Source organism: Bombina bombina, chromosome 1 (assembly GCF_027579735.1).
Source record: "Bombina bombina isolate aBomBom1 chromosome 1, aBomBom1.pri, whole genome shotgun sequence".
In the NCBI taxonomy this organism is placed as follows: Eukaryota; Metazoa; Chordata; class Amphibia; order Anura; family Bombinatoridae; genus Bombina; species Bombina bombina.
In genome coordinates this window covers 978,347,644-978,373,458 of record NC_069499.1, presented here as the reverse complement: position 1 = coordinate 978,373,458, position 25,815 = coordinate 978,347,644, and the positions used below count along the sequence as shown (strand labels likewise).

Sequence of the window (25,815 nt, the reverse complement as noted above, 5' to 3'; positions counted from 1 at the left end):
CCGTGGACCGGACACACCTATGTTGGAGAAATGTGCGCATATGAGAGGGTTAAAATTCCTCCTTATTAGTAGAAATGTGAAAATGTGAAAGAAATCCCAAATCTTAATCAGACGAGAGAATAAATGTGGACCATAATTGGTGAAAAAGGCTGTCAATCAACTAATTACCTATGCCAAGAAGGCTATTTAATGAGCCCTGCTATCACAGGTGTATCATCTTGATAAAGGCCGGTAACTCAGTCGAAACGTGTAGATGATTGATCACCTGTAAAGGAACACATTCTTCAAACAGATAATAATTTTTTCACTAAGGTACTTTGAAACACTACCTACTGAGGACACTCTTCATTTGCCCTGTTTTAGGTCACCCCGCAAGTTGATATCCATGACCTTGGTATACTTCTACCACTCTGCACTTTACATACTATGTAACAATAGCGTTATACTCTGTATCGTTTGTACATTATATTTTTGGGTTTCATGTCCCTTTAAAGTGAATGTAAACATTCATGAATGAGTGCCCGACTTTTAAAAACAGAATTTATGCTTACCTGATAAATTACTTTCTCTTGTGGTGTATCCAGTCCACGGATTCATCCTTTACTTGTGGGATATTCTCCTTCCCAACACGAAGTGGCAAAGAGAGCACACAGCAGAGCTGTCCATATAATTCCCCCTCTAGCTTCACCCCCCAGTCATTCGACTGGAGGTTAGGAAGAAAAAGGAGAAACCATAGCGTGCAGTGGTGACTGTAGTTTAAACAAAAAAATCTACCTGACTTAAAAGCCAGGGCGGGCCGTGGACTGGATACACCACAAGAGAAAGTAATTTATCAGGTAAGCATAAATTCTGTTTCCTCTTGTAAGGTGTATCCAGTCCACGGATTCATCCTTTACTTGTGGGATACCAATACCAAAGCTTTAGAACACGGATGAAGGGAGGGAACAAGACAGGTACCTTAAACGGAAGGCACCACTGCTTGTAAAACCTTTCTCCCAAAAATAGCCTCCGAAGAAGCAAAAGTATTGAATTTGTAAAATTTGGAAAAAGTATGCAGAGAAGACCAAGTCACTGCCTTACAAATCTGTTCAACAGAAGCCTCATTTTTAAAAGTCCATGTGGAAGCCACTGCTCTGGTAGAATGAGCAGTAATTGTTTCAGGAGGCTGCTGGCCAGCAGTCTCATAGGCCAGAAGGATGATGCTTTTCAGCCAAAAGGAAAGAGAGGTAGCACTCGCCTTCTGACCTCTCCTCTTACCAGAATAGATGATAAACAATGAAGTTGTTTGTCTGAAATCTTTAGTTGCTTGTAAATAGAACTTTAAAGCATGAACCACATCAAGATTGTGTAACAGACGTTCCTTCTTTGACGAAGGATTAGGACACAGAGAAGGAACAACAATTTCCTGGTTAATATTCTTATTAGACACAACCTTAGGAAGAAAACCAGGTTTGGTACGCATGGAACACCAAGTAAGGTGAGTCACACTGTAAAGCAGATAACTCTGAAACTCTTTGCGCAGAAGAGATAGCTACCAAAAACAAAACTACAAATCTAACACCACATTCACTTTACCCTTTCGAGAGAGACCCTATTGCTTAGAGCCGGCAAAGAGAATGACTGGGGGGTGGAGCTAAAGAGGGAGCTATATGGACAGCTCTGCTGTGTGCTCTCTTTGCCACTTCCTGTTGGGAAGGAGAATATCCCACAAGTAAAGGATGAATCCGTGGACTGGATACACCTTACAAGAGAAAATACTATTAAAAACAGGAGCACTTTCATCCCTGAAAGTTTACATTGCAGCGGTTTTTAAAAATACTTACCTTTTTCTTCTGCAAAGCCAGACCGGCGATCCCCCATCCGCGGCTCCTCTGTACTTACATCAGCAATGACAAAACCGGCTTCCTCCAATCCTAGCATGCACCACAGAGCGTCCATCTCGGGAGGCCACACCATGATTGGAGGAAGCCAGTTTCGTCACTGAATTGCTAAGTACAGAGGAGCAGTGGGCGGGGGATCGTATTTTTAAAAATTTGGCACTCATTCATGAAAGTTTACATTCACTTTTAAGGAACATGAAACCCAAAAAATATATTTAGGGATTCAGATAGCTTATACAATTTTAAACAACTTTCCAATTAACTTCTGTTATAAATGTAGCTTTATTCTCTTGGTATCTTTTATTGAAGAAGCATCAATGCACTCTTGAGAGCTAGCTGAACACACTGGTAAGCCAATGAAAATGGTAAAACAAGTTCAGACACCAATCAGCAGCTAGCTCAAAGCTTCTGAGCCTATCTAGATATGCTTTTCAACAAAGGATACAAAGATAATGAAGCAAATAAGATAATAGAAATACATTGAAAAGTTGTTTAAAACTGTATGCTCTATCTGAATCATGAAAGAATAATTTTAGGTTTCATGATTCTTTAAACTCAATAAGACAAGGGAGAATTTTTCCATTGAAAGTTATTGATTTCTCTACATTTAAAATGGTCTTTTCAACCAAAGTTAAATATACTAAAGGGTCATATATATTGAACCCATTTTGCCATCTTTATAAATGTATCCTAACACAGCTAAAAACAAATAAATAACATAAATTATGCTTACCTGATAATTTCATTTCCATTGAGAGAAGGAGAGTCCACGGCTTTATTCATTACTATTGGGAATTAAGAACCTGGCCAGCCAGGAGGTGGCAAAGACACCCCAGCCAAAGGCTTAAATACCTCCCCCACTTCCCTCATCCCCCAGTCATTCTGCAGAGGGAACCAGGAACAGTAGGAGAAATATCAGGATAAAAAAGGTGCCAGAAGATTAATAAATTTAGGGCCACCCAACGGAGATACGGACGGGAGCTGTGGACTCTCCTCCCCTCAATGGAAATTAAACTATCAGGTAAGCATCATTTATGTTTTCCACCTAAAGGGGAGGAGAGTCCACGGCTTCATTCATTACTATTGGGAACATATACCCAAGCTCTAAAGGACACTAAATGAAACCGGGAGGGCAAAAGGCAGACCCTAATCTGAGGGCACCACAGCCTGCAAAACCTTTCTCCCCAAAACAGCTTCCGCAGAAGCAAAAACGTCAAATTTGTAAAACTTTGTAAAAGTGTGTAAGGAGGACCCTTACACATTTGCTCCATAGAGGCCTCATTCTTGAAGGCCAAAGACGAACCACAGCTCTAGTTGAATGAGCCGTGATCCTCTGAGGATGCTTATGCCTCGCTGTCTCATAAGCCAAGCGAATCAAGCTCCTCAACCAAAAAGACAAAGAAGTAGCAGAGGCCCTTTGCCCCTTGCGCTTCCCAGAATACACCAAAAAAACAGAATTTATGTTTACCTGATAAATTTCTTTCTCCTACGGTGTGTCCGGTCCACGGCTTCATCCTTACTTGTGGGATATTCTCATTCCCTACAGGAAATGGCAAAAGCTGTCCATATAGCCCCCCCTCTGGCTCCGTCCCCCAGTCATTCGACCGACGGTTAGGAGAAAAAGGAGAAACTATAAGGTGCCGTGGTGACTGTAGTGTACAGAAAAATAAAAATTTTAAACCTGAATAAAAGCCAGGGCGGGCCGTGGACCGGACACATCGTAGGAGAAAGAAATTTATCAGGTAAACATAAATTCTGTTTTCTCCTACATTGGTGTGTCCGGTCCACGGCTTCATCCTTACTTGTGGGAACCAATACCAAAGCTTTAGGACACGGATGAAGGGAGGGAACAAGTCAGGTAACCTAAACGGAAGGCACCACAGCTTGCAAAACCTTTCTCCCAAAAACAGCCTCCGAAGAAGCATAAGTATCGAATTTGTAAAATTTGGCAAAAGTATGCAGAGAAGACCAAGTCGCTGCCTTACAGATCTGTTCAACAGAAGCCTCATTCTTGAAGGCCCATGTGGAAGCCACAGCTCTAGTAGAGTGAGCTGTATTTCGTTCAGGAGGCTGCCGGCCGGCAGTCTCATAGGCCAAATGGATGATGCTTTTTAGCCAAAAGGAAAGAGAGGTAGCAGTAGCTTTCTGACCTCTCCTCTTACCAGAATAGACGACAAACAAAGAAGATGTCTGTCTGAAATCCTTTGTTGCTTCTAAATAGAATTTGAAAGCACGAACTACATCTAAGTTATGTAACAAACGTTCCTTCTTCGAAACTGGATTCGGACACAGAGAAGGAACAACTATTTCCTGGTTAATATTCCTATTGGAAACCACCTTTGGAAGAAAACCAGGCTTAGTACGTAAAACTACCTTATCTGTATGGAATACCAGATAGGGTGAAGTACACTGCAAAGCAGATAATTCGGAAACTCTTCTAGCAGAAGAAATAGCAACCAAAAACAGAACTTTCCAAGATAGTAACTTAATATCTATGGAATGCAAAGGTTCAAACGGAACCCCTTGAAGAACTGAAAGAACTAAATTTAGACTCCATGGAGGAGTCATAGGTCTGTAAACAGGCTTGATTCTAACTAATGCCTGTACAAACGCCTGTACATCTGGCACGGCTGCCAGACGTCTGTGCAACAAGACAGACAGAGCAGATATCTGTCCTTTTAGAGAGCTAGCTGACAAACCTTTATCCAAACCCTCTTGGAGAAAGGAAAGTATCCTAGGAATTCTAATTTTACTCCAAGAGTATCCCTTGGATTCACACCAACAGATATATTTTTGCCATATCTTATGGTAAATTTTCCTAGTCACAGGTTTTCTGGCCTGAACCAGAGTATCTATAACCGAATCTGAAAACCCACGCTTAGATAGAATCAAGCGTTCAATTTCCAAGCAGTCAGTTGCAGAGAGACTAGATTTGGATGTTCGAATGGACCTTGTACTAGAAGATCCTGCCTCAAAGGTAGCTTCCATGGTGGAGCCGATGACATATTCACCAGGTCTGCATACCAAGTCCTGCGTGGCCATGCAGGAGCTATTAGAATCACAGAGGCCTTCTCCTGTTTGATCCTGGCTACAAGCCTGGGAATGAGGGGGAACGGTGGAAACACATAAGCTAGATTGAACGACCAAGGCACCACCAATGCATCTACTAGTGTCGCCTTGGGATCCCTGGATCTGGACCCGTAGCGAGGAACCTTGGAGTTCTGATGAGACGCCATCAGATCCATATCTGGAATGCCCCATAGTTGAGTTAACTGGGCAAAGACCTCCGGGTGAAGTTCCCACTCCCCCGGATGAAAAGTTTGACGACTCAAATAATCTGCCTCCCAGTTGTCTACTCCTGGGATGTGAATTGCAGATAGATGGCAGGAGTGATCCTCCGCCCATTTGATGATCTTGGATACCTCTCTCATCGCCAAGGAACTCTTTGTTCCCCCCTGATGATTGATGTACGCTACAGTCGTCATGTTGTCCGACTGAAATCTTATGAACCTGGCCTTCGCTAGTTGAGGCCAAGCTAGGAGCGCATTGAATATCGCTCTCAGTTCCAAAATGTTTATCGGGAGAAGAGACTCTTCCCGAGACCATAGACCCTGAGCTTTCAGGGAGTCCCAGACCGCGCCCCAGCCTAAGAGACTGGCGTCGGTCGTGACAATGATCCACTCTGGTCTGCGGAAACTCATTCCCTGAGACAGGTGATCCTGAGTCAACCACCAGAGGAGTGAGTCTCTGGTTACCTGGTCTACTTGAATCTGGGGAGACAAGTCTGCATAATCCCCATTCCACTGTTTGAGCATGCACAGTTGCAATGGTCTTAAATGAATTCGAGCAAAAGGAACCAAGTCCATTGCCGCAACCATTAGTCCTATTACCTCCATGCACTGAGCTATGGAAGGCTGAGGAATAGATTGAAGAACTCGACATGCGTTTAGAAGCTTTAACTTTCTGACCTCTGTCAGAAAAATCTTCATTTCCACAGAGTCTATTATTGTTCCCAGAAAGGGAACCCTTGTGGACGGGGACAGGGAACTCTTTTCTATGTTCACCTTCCACCTGTGAGACCTGAGAAAGGCTAAAACAATGTCTGTATGAGCCCTTGCTTTGGAAAGGGACGACGCTTGAATTAGAATGTCGTCTAGGTAAGGTGCTACTGCAATGCCCCTCGGCCTTAGGACCGCTAGAAGGGACCCTAGCACCTTTGTGAAAATTCTGGGAGCAGTGGCTAAACCGAATGGAAGAGCCACGAACTGGTAATATTTGTCCAGAAAGGCGAACCTCAGGAACTGATGATGATCTTTGTGGATAGGAATAGGCAGGTACGCATCCTTTAGGTCCACGGTAGTCATATATTGACCCTCCTGGATCGTTGGTATAATCGTCCGAATGGTTTCCATTTTGAATGATGGAACTCTGAGGAATTTGTTTAGAATTTTTAAATCCATAATTGGTCTGAAAGTTCCTTCTTTTTTGGGAACTACAAACAGATTTGAGTAAAAACCCAGACCTTGTTCCGCTGTTGGAACTGGGTGTATCACTCCCATCTTTAATAGGTCTCCTACGCAATGTAAGAATGCCTGTTTCTTTATCTGGTCTGAAGATAAGCGAGACATGTGGAACCTTCCCCTTGGAGGAAGTTCCTTGAACTCTAGAAGATACCCCTGAGAGACAATTTCTAGTGCCCAGGGATCCGGAACATCTCTCGCCCAAGCCTGAGCAAAGAGAGAAAGTCTGCCCCCTACTAGATCCGGGCCCGGATCGGGGGCTACCCCTTCATGCTGTTTTGGTAGCAGCAGCAGGCTTCTTGGCCTGTTTATCCTTGTTCCAGCCTTGCAATGGTTTCCATGCTGGTTTAGGCTGGGAAGCGTTACCCTCTTGTCTAGAGGCTGCAGAGTTAGGAGCCGGTCCGTTCCTGAAATTGCGAAAGGAACGAAAATTAGACTTATTGGTTGGAGAAGGAAACCTTGCTGAACAAAAATCTTTTTAAGCAACCCTTCCAATTTTGTATCCATAGGATCTTTGAAAGCGCAACTGTCCTCTATAGGAATAGTTGTGCGCTTAGCTAACGTTGAAACTGCCCCCTCTACCTTAGGGACCGTTTGCCATGCGTCCCTTCTGGGGTCAACAATGGGGAACATTTTCTTAAATATAGGAGGGGGAACAAAAGGTACACCTGGCTTCTCCCACTCCTTAGTCACTATGTCCGCCACCCTCTTGGGTATCGGAAAAGCATCAGCGTGCACTGGGACCTCTAAGAATTTGTCCATTTTGCACAATTTCTCTGGAATCACCAAAGAATCACAATCATCAAGGGTAGCTAGCACCTCCTTTAGCAGGGCGCGGAGATGTTCTAGTTTAAATTTTAATGCTACAATATCAGGTTCTGCCTGTTGAGAAATTTTTCCTGAATCAGAAATTTCTCCCTCAGACAGACCCTCCCTCACTGCCAACTCAGACTGATGTGAGGGTATAACAGATAAATTATCGTCAGCGCCAACTTGCTCATCCTCTGTATTTAAAACTGAGCAATCACGCTTTCTAGGAAATGCTGGCAGTTTGGATATAAGTGCTGCTATAGAATTATCCATTACTGCTGTTAATTGCTGCATAGTACCAAGCATTGGCGCGCTAGATGTACTAGGTATCGCCTGCGCGGGCAAAGCTGGTGTTGACACAGGAGAGGATGATGAACTATCCCCACTACCTTCATTTAAAGAATCATCTTGGGCAACCTTATTAAATGTGACAGTACTGTCCTTACTTTGTTTGGACGCCATGGCACAATTTGCACATACATTTAATGGGGGAACCACCTTGGCCTCCATACACACAGAACATATGCTATCTGAAGGTACAGACATGTTAGACAGACTTAAGCAGGTTTTTAATGCAATAAAAACAATTTTAAACAAAACCGTTACTGTCTCTTTAAATAATAAAAAGAGCACACTTTATTTCTGAATGATCGAAAAACTATCAAAGAAATATCCGATCCTTATGAAATTTATACCCCAGTGTCTTAATGCTTTGAAAGTATTGCACACCAAATTTCAAAACTCTTAACCCTTAAATGAGCAAACCGGAGATAATAATCTCAATTTACCGGTTTAAACACACTACAGTCCCTGCCACAGACTTTGCTGCGGCTTTTACCTTCCTTAGGGGTTATTCACCACAGTAATAAGCCTTTCTGAGTCCTTTTCTAAGCCACTGGACCCTCTCACGTGAAGCTGCATGCACTGTCTAGAGAAAGTAACTGCGCAACTGAGGCACGAAAATGAGGCCTCCTCCCTCTGCATTCCAGCGTGAAGGGGCCTTTCTGACAAGATTAGGCATCTAAACAACTGCCAGGCGCAAATAAACGTTCCCAAAAGTGTTTCAAAGTTTGCAAAACACTCCAAATGTCATATAAATATGATAAAAATTAATCGATTTAGCCCACAATAGTGTCAACCAGCATAGAGCCCAATTTATAAGCCTTAATTCTGTTACTGAGTCTAAGAAAATGGCTTACCTATCCCATAAGGGAAAACTGACAGTCTTCTAGCATTACTAGGTCTTGTTAGAAAAGTGACTGATCATACCTGAAGCAGATAAGCCTGCAAACTGTTCCTCCCAACTGAAGTTCTCTAGTTTCAACAGTCCTGCGTGGGAACAGCAATGGATTTTAGTTACTGGTGCTAAAATCATACTCCTCTTTTAACAGAAATCTTCATCACTTTCTGTTGTAGAGTAAATAGTACAAACCGGCACTATTTTAAAATAACAAACTCTTGATAGAAGAAATAAAACTACAACTAACACCACATACTCTTTACCATCCCCGTGGAGATGCTACTTGTTCAGAGCGGCAAAGAGAATGACTGGGGGGCGGAGCCAGATGGGGGGCTATATGGACAGCTTTTGCTGTGTGCTCTCTTTGCCATTTCCTGTAGGGAATGAGAATATCCCACAAGTAAGGATGAAGCCGTGGACCGGACACACCAATGTAGGAGAAAAGAGATGTAGACTGTCTGAAATCCTTTTGTCGCCTGAAGATAGAACTTCAAGGCAAGAACCACATCCAGGTTATCAAGTAACCTCCCCTTTGAAGAAGAAGGGTTAGGACACAAAGAAGGAACCACTATTTCCTGACTGATGTTATGGTTAGACACCACCTTGGGGAGAAATCCCAACCCAGTGCAAAGTACAGCCTTATCCGCATGAAACACCAGATAAGGAAAATCACATTGCAAGGCAGCTAGTTCAGATACTCTGCGTGCCGATGCAATAGCTAACAGGAAGAGAACCTTCCAAGACAGAATCTTAATGTCTATGAAATGCATAGGTTCAAACGGAACCCTCTGCAAAACCTTAAGGACTAAGTTTAAGCTCCAAGGTGGAGCCAACTGTCTCAAGACAGGCCTGATTCTAGACAGAGCCTGAACAAAAGATTGAATGTCAGGGAGCTCAGCGAGTCTCCTATTCAACAAAACTGATAATGCCGAAATCTGCCCCTTTAAGGAACCAGTGGCAAGACCCTTCTCCAAACCATCTTGGAGAAAGAACAGAAGCCTGGATACCTTCACCTTATGCCAAGGATATCCATGCTTCTCACACCAGGACAAGTAAGTCTTCCACACCTTATGGTAGATGTGACGAGTGACTGGCTTCCTTGCCTCAATTAGAGTATCAATCACACTTTCTGAAAAGCCTCTCATAGCTAAGACTAGGCGCTCAATCTCCACGCAGTCAGCCTCAGAGAATCTAGATTTCGATGTTTAAAGGTGCCCTGTGACAGCAGATCCCTGCGACAGGGTAACCTCCACAGCGAAGAGGATGACATCCCCACCAGATCCGCAAACCATGTCCTCAGCGGCCACGAAGGAGCAATCAGAATGGCCGGGTCCCGCTCCTGTTTGATGCGTGCCACTACACAAGGTAGAAGTGGTAACGGTGGAAAAATGTAAGCTAGGCTGAATCCCCAAGGAACCACTAAAGCATCTATCAGTTCCACTTGGGGATCCCTGGACCTCAACCCGTATCAAGGTAGCTTGCAATTGAGTCTGGACGCCATGAGATCTATCTCCGGCTCTCCCCAAGTGTGACAAATCTCGGCAAACACCTCTGGGTGAAGAGACCATTCCCCCGGATGGAAGGATTGTATGCTGAGAAAGTCCGCTTCCCAGTTGCCCACACCTGGAATGTGAATCGCTGAGAGCGAGCAGTCGTGGGACTCCACCCACTCCAGAATCCGAGACACCTCTTTCATCGCGAGGAAGCTTCTCGTATCCCCCTGATGGTTGATGTAAGCCACAGAGGTAATGTTATCGTTCTGGAATCTGATGCAACTGACCGACTCCAGAGAAGGCCATGCCTTCAGAGCACTGTAAATCACTCGTAGTTCTAGGATGTTGATCGGAAGGATAGACTCCTCCCTGGACCACTTTCCTTGTGCCATCCTGGCACCCAAAACAACCCCCCATCCTGTCAGACTGGCGTCCATGGTCACAATCTCTCAGGATGGTCGCAAGAAGGATGTCCTCATGGACAGCTGCTCCGGATGAATACACCAAGAGAGGGAGTTCCGAGTCTGAGCATGCATGAATATCAGCTGTGATAGATGAGAATGATCTCTGTTCCACTGTCTCAACATGCACAATTGAAGAGGTCTGAGATGCAACCTGGCGAATGGGATGACATTTATGCTTGACACCATGAGACCTATCACCTCCATACATTGAGCCACCAACGGGCTTGTGGAGGACTGAAGGGCAAGACAGGTGGACGGTAGCTTCCTGCACCGCTGATCTGTGAGAAATATCTTCATGGACATAGAGTCTATTATAGTGCCAGAAACTCCACCCTGTTGCTGGGAACCAGGGAACTCTTTCCTGAGTTGATCTTCCAACCGTGAGATTGGAGCAGAAGAAGAAGAGCCCTCGAATGATCCTCTGTGAGGCTGAGCGACGGCGCCTGAACTAGTATGTCGTCCAGGTAAGGCGCCACCGCAATGCCCCTGGATCTGGCCATTGCAAGCAGCATCCCCAGAACCTTTGTAAAGACTCTCGGGGCCATCGCCAGTCTAAAAGGAAGGGCCACAAACTGGAATTATTGGTCCAGAAATGCAAATCTTAGGAACCTGAAGTGGTCCCTGTGGATTGGCACATGAAGGTAGGCGTCCTTCAAGTCTATAGTTGTCATGAACTGTCCCTTCTTGCTCTGCTTAGACTTGTTCCAGGATTGAGCCGGCTTCCAAGATCCCTTGGACTGGTCCTCTTTCGCAGCGGGTTGCTGGCGCTGGGCCTTGTCCGCACGAAAGGGACGAAAAGTAGATCCTTTAGGCTTAGCCTTCTTATCCTGCAGTAGGAAAGCTCCTGTGCCTCCTGTAACGTGGATATAATCGAATCCAATCCTTGAAAAGGCAGGGACAACAGCCTCGCCTTAGAGGTCATGTCCGCAGACCAAGATTTTAGCCACAGACCCTGCACGCTAAAACAGAAAAACCTGACACCTCAGCATTCAGGTGAATAATTTGCATATTGGCATCACAGATGAAAGAATCGGCGATCTTCAGTGCCTTAATCTTCTCCTGTATCTCGTCGATGGATGTCTCCCCCTCGACCATTTCACACAGGGATTCACACCAATATGTCGCAGCTCCAGCGACCGCCGTTACGGCCGCTAATGGTTGAAAAACAAACCATGTGTGCTGAAACATCCTTCTCAACATGTTTTCCAGCTTTTTATCCATGGGCTTTTTTAAACGACGAACTATCCTTGAGGGGAATGGTCGTCTGCTTTGCGAGCGTAGAGATAGCCCCATCCACCTTAGGGATGGTCTCCCACAGCTCAAGCTGAGAGTCCGGAACGGGGAACAGTTTTTTAAAGGAAGAAGAAGGGTAAAAGGAAAACCTAATCACTCCTATTTGTTCTTAATTATATTAGCCATCTTAATAGGAACCGGGAAAGATGGAGGTACTACCCTGTCCTCGTATACCTTGTCAAGCTTAGGAATCGCAGGTTCCTCCGGTATCTTAGGTTCCGGAACCTCCAGAGTAGCAAGCACCTGCTGTAGCAGAAAGCGCAAATTCTCCATCCTAAACCTATAACCAGGCTTCTCCACCGCCAGACGTTTAGATGACACGGACTCTGACCCAGAAGGGGCCTCCTCTGAACAGTCGGAGTGGGCCTCGTCATCGTATAGAGCCTCTGGATCTTCCATCGGTGAGGATAAACCCTGGGCCAGGCCGCTATGATAAACCCTACGCTTGCGCTTAGCAGAACGTGGTAAGGCATGGATCACTTTCGAAACCGCCGATTCCAGTTGGTCCGCAAAGTCCGACGGCCAATGAATCTCTCCCGAAGGAGTAACGGTTGGACCCTTGGGTGCTGCATGTGCAATCGGAGATGAATGTAGGGAACACACCTCCCGGGACAAAGAACCCTCAGAGGTGGACGGCTCAGTAGTACTAGACATCCGTTTACTTTTAGATGTTGTAACTTTATCAAGGCATGTGGAACATAGTTGAGCAGGCTGATCTACCAGAACCTCCTCACAATAAACACAGGAATGAGACTTTATTATGGAAGGAGAGCCTTCCAACGCGTCAGAGTCCTCCATCGCTTGAGCGTTTGGTTAGACTAACTTTATTTATTAAAAAGGCACCTTTATACTACCAATGGCCGGGGCACTCACCACCTCCTAGGACCCGGACTACAGAAACCGCTACGTCTCCTGCACCACAGATCAACAGGAAGGCTATATAGCCAGACCCAGTCACATGGAGTGCCTGGCAGGACCGCCCCTGCACTAGGGAAAAACGTGCCAAAAAATGGCTGTGCAAAGCTTACTCAAGTAACCTGAAAATTCCACACATTGCCAGAGCCTCATCTCGCACATAACGCAGCAATGACACAATAAACAATATCATGTATAAACTCCCCCTGTTCAATAATCCCCTTTCAGGAATATTAACCCTTGATTCTGTAAAGATAAAAAGGCGTCACACTGTGACCCTGTCTTCTATGTTATCATTATTAATAAAAAATGAAACAATCTTACCAGAATCTATGCCATGGAACATGAACACGGCCCTTCAAGTGTGACAGGTTAGTAGCCTCGCTCCTGACCTGGACTTGAGTGAAGAAAGCAGGCAGCAAAACTTGTCAATGCTGATTGCTTATGGAGTTGTTAATATGAGTCGAGATGGTTTCGCAGAAAGACTCTCCTTGCATCTCCGGACTCTAACTTTCACCCAGGCTCTCACTGAGAGGCTGACAGGACTACTTAAAACTCCAGTCCCACTGCGAAGAGTACTACCATCCATAAGAGACTACTCTGAAACTCCGGCACTCCTCTGCCATCCTCCTGTGACGAAAGGCAAAGAATGACTGGGGGATGAGTGAAGTGGGGAAGGTATTTAAGCCTTTAGCTGGGTGTCTTTGCCTCCTCCTGGTGGCCAGGTTCTTAATTCCCAATAGTAATGAATGAAGCTGTGGACTCTCCTCCCCTTTAGATGGAAAAATATGACTTGAATTAGGGTTGTGTTTACTGTACATGCTGGTATATGCTGATCAGCACTTTCTGGGCATTGCCTAAGTCAATGGTTCTTACTTTGGCAAGTCTTTGATGGTCTTTCCAAAGTTAGGATCTGTTTTTTGGTTTCCACCTTTTACCTGATGGGCTTCAGACACTCTCATCACTACATATCGCTGTGACCCTACAGAAATATGAATACATAAAGAAATATAATTAGAATTAAGAATAGACAGATGTCTGGTTAGATTGATAGACAGACAGAAAGACAGATTATAGCTAGATAGGGCATATTGCCAGGTGGCAAGAATAGGTTGCATGCAATGGCTTTATGCAGCAAAATTTCTTACAAAGTAACAATATTGATGTTTTTTTTTATTTTGCAATTGGTCAGAAATTGTTTTGCATTAGGGTTTATGGGATTTAACAGGTCTGTTGCAAATTACTATGAAAGAAATTAGATCTTAACCACTGTGTCCAATGTCTAAAAAAGGATTATCGTTGTGACAAATAGCCCATAATATTGCTTATTTTAGTATCATTACATTCCCCAATTAAGGCTAATTTAAGAGTGGATCTCTATTTAGTGCTCCTGCTTGCGCGTTAACTTGATAGAAGTAAAAAATTTGCACGTGTCAGATTGCACTGCTATTACAAGCTGAAATAAAAAGTTAGTGCAAGAGCAGAAAACCCAACACGCGCAAAGATTTAACCTTCGTATATTGCAACCATGTTAACATATTCTCCCATAGACTTCAAAGGAGCACACAAACTGGAAAAAAAACACTCCTACTCGAACGCTAATCCAATTGTGTTTATTTAAGAGCGATAAACTCGACACGAAATCTGAATATGTTATCCACATAGAGGGATATGTTCTAAAATAAATAATATATATATGATTTTTTTTGTAATATAAATATATATATATATATATATATATATATATATATATATATATATATATTTATATTACAAAAAAAAAATCATATATATATTATTTATTTTAGAACATATTCCTCTATGTGAAGAACATATTTATATTTCGTGTTGAGTTTATCGCTCTTGAGTGCAGATTTTGTGTTTGATATATATATCAAACACAAAATCTGCACTCACTGGATTTACTTGTGAAGATAATCCTAATTTATTGCATGTGACATTTCCGAGCATTCGCCCCTTCATCAGACCGATCTGATAAAGGGGCGAATGCCCCACAACATCACATGCGATAAAACAGAATTTATGTTTACCTGATAAATTACTTTCTCCAACGGTGTGTCCGGTCCACGGCGTCATCCTTACTTGTGGGATATTCTCTTCCCCAACAGGAAATGGCAAAGAGCCCAGCAAAGCTGGTCACATGATCCCTCCTAGGCTCCGCCTTCCCCAGTCATTCGACCGACGTAAAGGAGGAATATTTGCATAGGAGAAATCATATGATACCGTGGTGACTGTAGTTAAAGAAAATAAATTATCAGACCTGATTAAAAAACCAGGGCGGGCCGTGGACCGGACACACCGTTGGAGAAAGTAATTTATCAGGTAAACATAAATTCTGTTTTCTCCAACATAGGTGTGTCCGGTCCACGGCGTCATCCTTACTTGTGGGAACCAATACCAAAGCTTTAGGACACGGATGAAGGGAGGGAGCAAATCAGGTCACCTAGATGGAAGGCACCACGGCTTGCAAAACCTTTCTCCCAAAAATAGCCTCAGAAGAAGCAAAAGTATCAAATTTGTAAAATTTAGTAAAAGTGTGCAGTGAAGACCAAGTCGCTGCCTTACATATCTGATCAACAGAAGCCTCGTTCTTGAAGGCCCATGTGGAAGCCACAGCCCTAGTGGAATGAGCTGTGATTCTTTCAGGAGGCTGCCGTCCGGCAGTCTCGTAAGCCAATCTGATGATGCTTTTAAGCCAAAAGGAGAGAGAGGTAGAAGTTGCTTTTTGACCTCTCCTTTTACCAGAGTAAACAACAAACAAGGAAGATGTTTGTCTAAAATCCTTTGTAGCATCTAAATAGAATTTTAAAGCACGAACTACATCCAAATTGTGCAACAAACGTTCCTTCTTTGAAACTGGATTCGGACACAAAGAAGGCACGACTATCTCCTGGTTAATGTTTTTGTTAGAAACAACTTTCGGAAGAAAACCAGGTTTAGTACGCAAAACCACCTTATCTGCATGGAACACCAGATAAGGAGGAGAACACTGCAGAGCAGATAATTCTGAAACTCTTCTAGCAGAAGAAATTGCAACCAAAAACAAAACTTTCCAAGATAATAACTTAATATCAACGGAATGTAAGGGTTCAAACGGAACCCCCTGAAGAACTGAAAGAACTAAATTGAGACTCCAAGGAGGAGTCAAAGGTTTGTAAACAGGCTTGATTCTAACCAGAGCCTGAACAAAGGCTTGAACATCTGGCACAGCTGCCAGCTTTTTGTGAAGTAACACAGATAAGGCAGAAATCTGTCCCTTCAAAGAACTTGCAGATAATCCTTTCTCCAAACCTTCTTGAAGAAAGGATAGAATCTTAGGAATTTTTATCTTGTCCCAAGGGAATCCTTTAGATTCACACCAACAGATATATTTTTTCCATATTTTGTGGTAGATTTTTCTAGTTACAGGCTTTCTGGCCTGAACAAGAGTATCAATGACAGAATCTGAGAACCCTCGCTTTGATAAGATCAAGCGTTCAATCTCCAGGCAATCAGTTGGAGTGAGACCAGATTCGGATGTTCGAACGGACCTTGAACAAGAAGGTCCCGTCTCAAAGGTAGCTTCCATGGTGGAGCCGATGACATATTCACCAGGTCTGCATACCAAGTCCTGCGTGGCCACGCAGGAGCTATCAAGATCACCGATGCCCTCTCCTGATTGATCCTGGCTACCAACCTGGGAATGAGAGGAAACGGCGGGAATACATAAGCTAGTTTGAAGGTCCAAGGTGCTACTAGTGCATCTACTAGAGTCGCCTTGGGATCCCTGGATCTGGACCCATAGCAAGGAACCTTGAAGTTCTGACGAGAGGCCATCAGATCCATGTCTGGAATGCCCCACAACTCAGTAATTTGGGCAAAGATTTCCGGATGGAGTTCCCACTCCCCCGGATGAAATGTCTGACGACTCAGAAAATCCGCTTCCCAATTTTCCACTCCTGGGATGTGGATTGCAGACAAGTGGCAGGAGTGAGTCTCCGCCCATTGAATGATTTTGGTCACTTCTTCCATCGCCAGGGAACTCCTTGTTCCCCCCTGATGGTTGATGTACGCAACAGTCGTCATGTTGTCTGATTGAAACCGTATGAAATTGGCCTTTGCTAGATGAGGCCAAGCCTTGAGAGCATTGAATATCGCTCTCAGTTCCAGAATATTTATCGGGAGAAGAGATTCTTCCCGAGACCAAAGACCCTGAGCTTTCAGGGGTCCCCAGACCGCGCCCCAGCCCACCAGACTGGCGTCGGTCGTGACAATGACCCACTCTGGTCTGCGGAAGCTCATCCCCTGTGACAGGTTGTCCAGGGACAGCCACCAACGGAGTGAATCTCTGGTCCTCTGATCTACTTGTATCGTCGGAGACAAGTCTGTATAATCCCCATTCCACTGACTGAGCATGCACAGTTGTAATGGTCTTAGATGAATTCGCGCAAAAGGAACTATGTCCATTGCTGCTACCATCAAACCTATTACTTCCATGCACTGCGCTATGGAAGGAAGAGGAACAGAATGAAGTACTTGACAAGAGTTTAGAATTTTTGATTTTCTGGCCTCTGTCAGAAAAATCCTCATTTCTAAGGAGTCTATTATTGTTCCCAAGAAGGGAACCCTTGTTGACGGAGATAGAGAACTTTTTTCTACGTTCACTTTCCACCCGTGAGATCTGAGAAAGGCCAGGACAATGTCCGTGTGAGCCTTTGCTTGTGGAAGGGACGACGCTTGAATCAGAATGTCGTCCAAGTAAGGTACTACTGCAATGCCCCTTGGTCTTAGCACCGCTAGAAGGGACCCTAGTACCTTTGTGAAAATTCTTGGAGCAGTGGCTAATCCGAACGGAAGTGCCACAAACTGGTAATGCTTGTCCAGGAATGCGAACCTTAGGAACCGATGATGTTCCTTGTGGATAGGAATATGTAGATACGCATCCTTTAAATCCACCGTGGTCATAAATTGACCTTCCTGGATGGAAGGAAGAATTGTTCGAATGGTTTCCATTTTGAACGATGGAACCTTGAGAAACTTGTTTAGGATCTTGAGATCTAAGATTGGTCTGAATGTTCCCTCTTTTTTGGGAACTACGAACAGATTGGAGTAGAACCCCATCCCTTGTTCTCCTAATGGAACAGGATGAATCACTCCCATTTTTAACAGGTCTTCTACACAATGTAAGAATGCCTGTTTTTTTATGTGGTCTGAAGACAATTGAGACCTGTGGAACCTCCCCCTTGGGGGAAGCCCCTTGAATTCCAGAAGATAACCTTGGGAGACTATTTCTAGCGCCCAAGGATCCAGAACATCTCTTGCCCAAGCCTGAGCGAAGAGAGAGAGTCTGCCCCCCACCAGATCCGGTCCCGGATCAGGGGCCAACATCTCATGCTGTCTTGGTAGCAGTGGCAGGTTTCTCGGCCTGCTTTCCTTTGTTCCAGCCTTGCATTGGCCTCCAGGCTGGCTTGGCTTGAGAAGTATTACCCTCTTGCTTAGAGGACGTAGCACTTGGGGCTGGTCCGTTTCTGCGAAAGGGACGAAAATTAGGTTTATTTTTGGCCTTGAAAGACCTATCCTGAGGAAGGGCGTGGCCCTTGCCCCCAGTGATATCAGAAATAATCTCTTTCAAGTCAGGGCCAAACAGCGTTTTCCCCTTGAAAGGAATGTTAAGCAATTTGTTCTTGGAAGACGCATCCGCTGACCAAGATTTTAGCCAAAGCGCTCTGCGCGCCACAATAGCAAACCCAGAATTTTTCGCCGCTAATCTAGCCAATTGCAAAGTGGCGTCTAGGGTGAAAGAGTTAGCCAATTTGAGAGCATGAATTCTGTCCAAAATCTCCTCATAAGAAGAATCTTTATTGAGCGCCTTTTCTAGTTCATCGAACCAGAAACACGCTGCTGTAGTGACAGGAACAATGCATGAAATTGGTTGTAGAAGATAACCTTGCTGAACAAACATCTTTTTAAGCAAACCCTCTAATTTTTTATCCATAGGATCTTTGAAAGCACAACTATCTTCTATGGGTATAGTGGTGCGTTTGTTTAGAGTAGAAACCGCCCCCTCGACCTTGGGGACTGTCTGCCATAAGTCCTTTCTGGGGTCGACCATAGGAAACAATTTCTTAAATATAGGGGGAGGGACGAAAGGTATGCCGGGCCTTTCCCATTCTTTATTTACAATGTCCGCCACCCGCTTGGGTATAGGAAAAGCTTCGGGGGGCCCCGGGACCTCTAGGAACTTGTCCATTTTACATAATTTCTCTGGAATGACCAAATTCTCACAATCATCCAGAGTAGATAACACCTCCTTAAGCAGGGCGCGGAGATGTTCCAATTTAAATTTAAATGTAATCACATCAGGTTCAGCTTGTTGAGAAATTTTCCCTGAATCTGAAATCTCTCCCTCAGACAAAACCTCCCTGGCCCCCTCAGACTGGTGTAGGGGCACTTCAGAACCAATATCATCAGCGTCCTCATGCTCTTCAGTATTTTCTAAAACAGAGCAGTCGCGCTTTCGCTGATAAGTGGGCATTTTGGCTAAAATGTTTTTGATAGAATTATCCATTACAGCCGTTAATTGTTGCATAGTAAGGAGTATTGGCGCACTAGATGTACTAGGGGCCTCCTGTGTGGGCAAGACTGGCGTAGACGAAGGAGGGGATGATGCAGTACCATGCTTACTCCCCTCACTTGAGGAATCATCTTGGGCATCATTTTCTCTAAATTTTGTGTCACATAAATCACATCTATTTAAATGAGAAGGAACCTTGGCTTCCCCACATACAGAACACAGTCTATCTGGTAGTTCAGACATGTTAAACAGGCATAAACTTGATAACAAAGTACAAAAAACGTTTTAAAATAAAACCGTTACTGTCACTTTAAATTTTAAACTGAACACACTTTATTACTGCAAATGTGAAAAAGTATGAAGGAATTGTTCAAAATTCACCAAAATTTCACCACAGTGTCTTAAAGCCTTAAAAGTATTGCACACCAAATTTGAAAGCTTTAACTCTTAAAATAACGGAACCGGAGCCGTTTTTATATTTAACCCCTTTACAGTCCCTGGTATCTGCTTTGCTGAGACCCAACCAAGCCCAAAGGGGAATACGATACCAAATGACGCCTTCAGAAAGTCTTTTCTGTGTATCAGAGCTCCTCACACATGCATCTGCATGTCATGCTTCCTAAAAACAAGTGCGCAATAGAGGCGCGAAAATGAGGCTCTGCCTATGATTAGGGAAAGCCCCTAGAGGATAAGGTGTCCAATACAGTGCCTGCCGGTTATTTTACATAATTCCCAAGAATAAAATAATTCCTCAAAGCTATGAAGTATAAAATATGTTTATATATCAATCGTTTTAGCCCAGAAAATGTCTACAGTCTTAAAAGCCCTTGTGAAGCCCTTTTTTTCTTATGTAATAAAAATGGCTTACCGGATCCCATAGGGAAAATGACAGCTTCCAGCATTACATCGTCTTGTTAGAAATGTGTCATACCTCAAGCAGCAAAATTCTGCTCACTGTTTCCCCCAACTGAAGTTAATTCCTCTCAACAGTCCTGTGTGGAAACAGCCATCGATTTTAGTAACGGTTGCTAAAATCATTTTCCTCTTACAAACAGAAATCTTCATCACCTTTCTGTTTCAGAGTAAATAGTACATACCAGCACTATTTTAAAATAACAAACTCTTGATTGAATAATAAAAACTACAGTTAAACACCAAAAAACTCTAAGCCATCTCCGTGGAGATGTTGCCTGTACAACGGCAAAGAGAATGACTGGGGAAGGCGGAGCCTAGGAGGGATCATGTGACCAGCTTTGCTGGGCTCTTTGCCATTTCCTGTTGGGGAAGAGAATATCCCACAAGTAAGGATGACGCCGTGGACCGGACACACCTATGTTGGAGAAATAAGGATTATCTTCACAAGCAAATCCAGTGAGTGCAGATTTTGTGTTTGATATAAAGTATACTCTGGCACCCTGGTTTTTTAACTTTTTTTTGTGAGAGTGCACCTACCTCAATGTATATATATATATATATATATATATATATATTAAAGCTATATACAGATAAATATAGGAATATCTATTTAAAAATATTTAGAACATATTCCCCATGAGAAGAACATTTGAATGTGAAATATTTACAGTTTGTGTGTGAGTACATATGCATTTATATGTTTATATGTATGTAAAAATATATACACATATAAATACATAAATGCATCTGTAAACACACACACAATTGTATATATATATATATATATATATATATATATATATATATATATATATATATATATATATATAAATATAAATATATATAATCTATAGACACATATTTAGATATGTGTATGTATCCATATATATATGTTAAAACTATTTGCAGCCCTTGTTTTCAAACACCTTATACCTTATATCTTTGAGCCCTTATAAATTTTATTTTTATTCGTTGTTTTAAATAATAAATATCAAACAGTGTTTACATGAGGGTAACTGTACTTTTCCATGTATTTATGTTGTGTTTAATGCAACTTTTTTCTTCCCCTACCCTTTACACAAGCTCTGAAGTCACACTAACCTGACAAACGTAAATCGCAATTGTGCTCTCGCATTCCTATTTACTTTCAACTTGTAATATGCGTGCTATTTCCGTTGAACGCAAAAAGCCAGTTAGGGCTCCACTCGTAATCGAGCCCTTAGTAAGCTAAGATACCACTCTTACTCTCTTCTCTGCTTGTTCTATCTGTCTGCTTTTCTTCTGCTAAGTGCTAGTCTCTCACTGTGGTTAGGCAGCATTCCAGTTTTCCACATCTGACAGCTTAATGGCTGTTGGCTTGTACATGACTCAGCTGTTTATTTACATGTTGACCTATTGCAATGTGAGGCACTTGACTTTAATTTTTGTTTTTACTGTATCTAAAAAGAGGAAATCGTACAATGTATTACAGTGTTTGTTTGTTTCAGAGGGTTGTGTCACTATGCACCAAGATATTTGTAATACAATAAAAATAAAAAGCCAGTGAGAAACATTTCCCTATAAATGAATTGTCCACAAATATTCATTTCCTGCATTTAAAGAACTTTCACTTAACCTTCCTCAAGAAATATTTTAACATGATTAAAGGGATAGTCTAGTCAAAATTAAACTTTCACGATTCAGATAGAGCATGCAATTTTAAGAAACTTTCTAATTTACTTCTATTATCAATGTGTTTTCGTTCTCTTTGTATCTTTATTTGAAAAAGCAAGAATGGAAGCTTAGGAACAGGCCCATTTTTTGTTCAGCCCTTGGGTAGCGCTTGCATGTAGGAGTGAATTAGAAAGTTGCTAAAAATTGCATGCTCTATCTGAATCAAGAAAGTTTAATTTTGGCTAGACTATCCATTTAATTGCTACTCATATGCTAGCATTTAATATCCCTTTATTGATTTTTGACAATCATTCACTGTACAACATGACAGCATGGAGCAGGCACCTCAAACGCTGATAAGAGAAAAGCAGGTCACAATATAATCTATCTGGAAGAATTATCTCACAAAACAGAAAAAACTCTAAACCAAGACCCTTAGGAGAGATGTATTTTGTATTCATAAGGGATATGGGCTAATAATGTGAGAAAAATTATTTCAGGCTATTGCTAAACACAAACAGAAATGCAACACAGCAAGATGCTATTCATGTATACCAGGCAGTTGTTGTGGATATCCCAGTATTGGGAAGGAGATAAGAAAAGCAGCAGCTCCAGCACCAAGAAAGCCAATCCACCAAGCTCCAACCCAAAGCGGTGCTTCAGGTGTGAGGTCAGTTCTGCAAGAAATAAACATCTGCTCAATAAGTCGGTCCTCTATAAACAAGTCTAAACATAAAGAAAGTGCAATCAAGAAGTGCTGGGTAGATCTAGAATCTGTAAACCAAACAACAAAAATGCTGGAAAATCATCAAAGTAACACAGTAATTCGAATTAGCCAATAGAATGAGAGCTGCTTAAATCCTATTGGCTGATTTGAATAGCCAATAGGATTTTAGCAGCCCTAATTCCTATTGGCTGATTACATTTTTTCAGCCAATAGGAATGCAAGGGACGCCATCTTGAATTGAGTCCCTTGCATTGAAGATCCAGTGTACGACGGCGACAGTATGAAGAGGATGCTCCACGCCGGATGTCTTCAGGATGGACCCGCTCCGTGCCTCTGGGATTAAGATAGAAGATGCTGCCTGGATGAAGACTTCTCGCCGCTTAAATGAGGACTTTGACGCCAGGATGAAGATTGAAGAGGCCACCTGGATGAAAACTTCGCTGGGATGAAGATTGTTCAAGCGGGACTTCAAAAACTGTAAGTGGATCACCGGGGGTTAGTGTTAGGTTATTTTTAAGGGTTTTTGGGTGGGTTTTTCTTTAGATTAGGGTTTGGGCTTGTAAAAGAGCTAAATGACCTTTTAAGGGCAATGCCCATACAAATGCCCTTTTCAGGGCAATGGGTATCTTAGATTTTTTAGATTTTTTTTTATTTTGTGGGTTTGGGGGTGGGGGGTGGGGGTTTGTAATGTTAGTGGGTATTTGTATTTTTTCACTAAAAGAGCTGATATCTTTAGGGCAATGCCCATTGGTATTTTATTCTAGATTATGTTTTTTATTTTGGGGTGAGATTTTTTTTTTTATGGGTATTAGAATAGGAATATTTTTTTTTATTTTTGATAATTTTTTTTGTTATGGTGTGTAATGTATATCTTTAGGGGGTGTTTTTTTTTTAACAAAAGAGCTGTTTAACTTAGGGACATGCCCTACAAAAGGACCTTTTAAGGCCCCCCCCAAAAGGCCCTTGGTAGTTTGGGGGGTGGGGTTTGTATAGTGTTAGGGGATGTTTGTATTTTTTTTTGGAGCAAAAGAGCTGTTTATCTCAGGGCAATGCCCTACAAAAGGCCCTTTTTTATGGGTATTAGAATAGGAATAATCTTAATTTTTTTGGATAATTTCGTTTTTTTTTGTAATGGTAGTTTTTTTATTTTTTGTAATGGTAGTTTTTTTAATTTTTGTGCTTTTAGTGTTTTTTATTTTTTGTAATGTTAGGTTTTAGTGTTAGTCAGGTTAGGTTTTATTTCACAGGTAAGTTTATATTTATTTCAGCTAGGTAGTTAGTAAATAGTTAATAACTATTTACTAACTAGTCTACCTAGTTAAAATAAATACAAACTTACCTGTGAAATAAAAATAAAACCTAAGCTAGCTACAATATAACTATTAGTTACATTGTAGCTGGCTTAGGTTTTATTTCACAGGTAAGTATTTACGGCTAGATTACGAGTTTTGCGGTATGAGTAAAAAAGCAGCGTTAAGGCTCACAACGCTGCTTTTTCACTACCGCTGGTACTACGAGTCTTGCAGATTCAGGGGCACCGCACACTTTTTTGGGCCGTTCCGCAAATTAACTTACGCAATTTGCGTAAAGTCTTTTTTCAATGAGACTTCCATAGCGCCGGTATTACAAGCTTTTTCTGGGAGGCCAAAAAGTGAGCGGTACAGCCTATCCCGCAAGATTCGTAATGCATTCTAAAGTCAGTAGTTATGAGTTTTACGTTACAGAGCTGTAGCATAAAACTCATAACTAAAGTGTTAAAAAGTACACTAACACCCATAAACTACCTATTAACCCCTAAACCGAGGCCCTCCCGCATCGCAAACACTAAAATAAAATTATTAACCCCTAATCTGCCGCTCTCGACATCGCCGCCACTAGAATAAACATATTAACCCCTAAACCGCCTCTCTCCCGCATCGCAAACACTAGTTGAATTATTAACCCCTAATCTGCTGTCCCTAACATCGCCGCAACCTACATTACAGTTATTAACCCCTAATCTGCCGCCCCCAACTTCGCCGCCACTATACTAAATTTATTAACCCCTAAACCTAAGTCTAACCCTAACCCCCACTAACTTAAATATAATTAAAATAAATCTAAATAAAAATTACTATCATTACCTAAATTATTCCTATTTAAAACTAAATACTTACCTATAAAATAAACCCTAAGGCCTAGATTTGGAGTTTGGCGGTAGCCGTGAAAACCAGCGTTAGAGGCTCCTAACGCTGGTTTTAGGCTAACTCCGGTATTTGGAGTCACTCAAAAAAGGGTCTAACGCTCACTTTTCAGCCGCGACTTTTCCATACCGCAGATCCCCTTACGTCAATTGCGTATCCTATCTTTTCAATGGGATCTTTCTAACTCCGGTATTTAGAGTCGTGTCTGAAGTGAGCGTTAGAAATCTAACGACAAAACTCCAGCCGCAGAAAAAAGTCAGTAGTTAAGAGCTTTCTGGGCTAACGCAGGTTCATAAAGCTCTGAACTACTGTACTCTAAAGTACACTAACACCCATAAACTACCTATGTACCCCTAAACCGAGGTCCCCCCACATCGCCGCCACTCGATTACATTTTTTTAACCCCTAATCTGCCGACCGCCACCTACGTTATACTTATGTACCCCTAATCTGCTGCCCCTAACACCGCCGACCGCTGTATTATATTTATTAACCCCTAATCTGCCCCCACAACATTGCCGCCAGCTACCTACAATAATTAACCCCTAATCTGCCGACCGCAAAGCGCCGCCACCTACATTATAGCTATGTACCACTAATCTGCTGCCCCTAACACCGCCGACCCCTATATTATATTTATTAACCCCTAATCTGCCCCCCTCAACGTCTCCTCCACATGCCTACACTTATTAACCCCTAATCTGCCGAGCGGACCGCACCGCTACTATAATAAAGTTATTAACCCCTAATCCGCCTCACTAACCCTATAATAAATAGTATTAGCCCCTAATCTGCCCTCCCTAACATCGCCGACACCTAACTTCAATTATTAACCCCTAATCTGCCGACCGGAGCTCACCGCTATTCTAATAAATGTATTAACCCCTAAAGCTAAGTCTAACCCTAACACTAACACCCCCCTAAATTAAATATAATTTTAATCTAACGAAATGAATTAACTCGTATTAAATAAATTATTCCTATTTAAAGCTAAATACTTACCTGTAAAATAAAACCTAATATAGCTACAATATAAATTATAATTACATTGTAGCTATTTTAGGATTAATATTTATTTTACAGGCAACTTTGTAATTATTTTAACCAGGTACCATAGCTATTAAATAGTTAAGAACTATTTAATAGCT

At 42.4% G+C, this 25,815-nt stretch overlaps 1 protein-coding gene across 1 annotated transcript in view; it reads right to left on the bottom strand.

Annotated features, from left to right (window-relative positions):
* The window catches only part of SLCO4A1 (solute carrier organic anion transporter family member 4A1), a 402,251-nt gene that overhangs the window by 202,263 nt on the left and 174,173 nt on the right, over positions 1 to 25,815 (bottom strand). Inside the window, exons 4-5 of the mRNA XM_053716065.1 lie at positions 22,313 to 22,434; positions 13,492 to 13,597 (exon numbers count right to left, since the gene is read on the bottom strand). Coding sequence (XP_053572040.1) covers positions 13,492 to 13,597; positions 22,313 to 22,434 — 228 coding nt within the window. The remainder of the gene's footprint in view (positions 1 to 13,491; positions 13,598 to 22,312; positions 22,435 to 25,815) is intronic.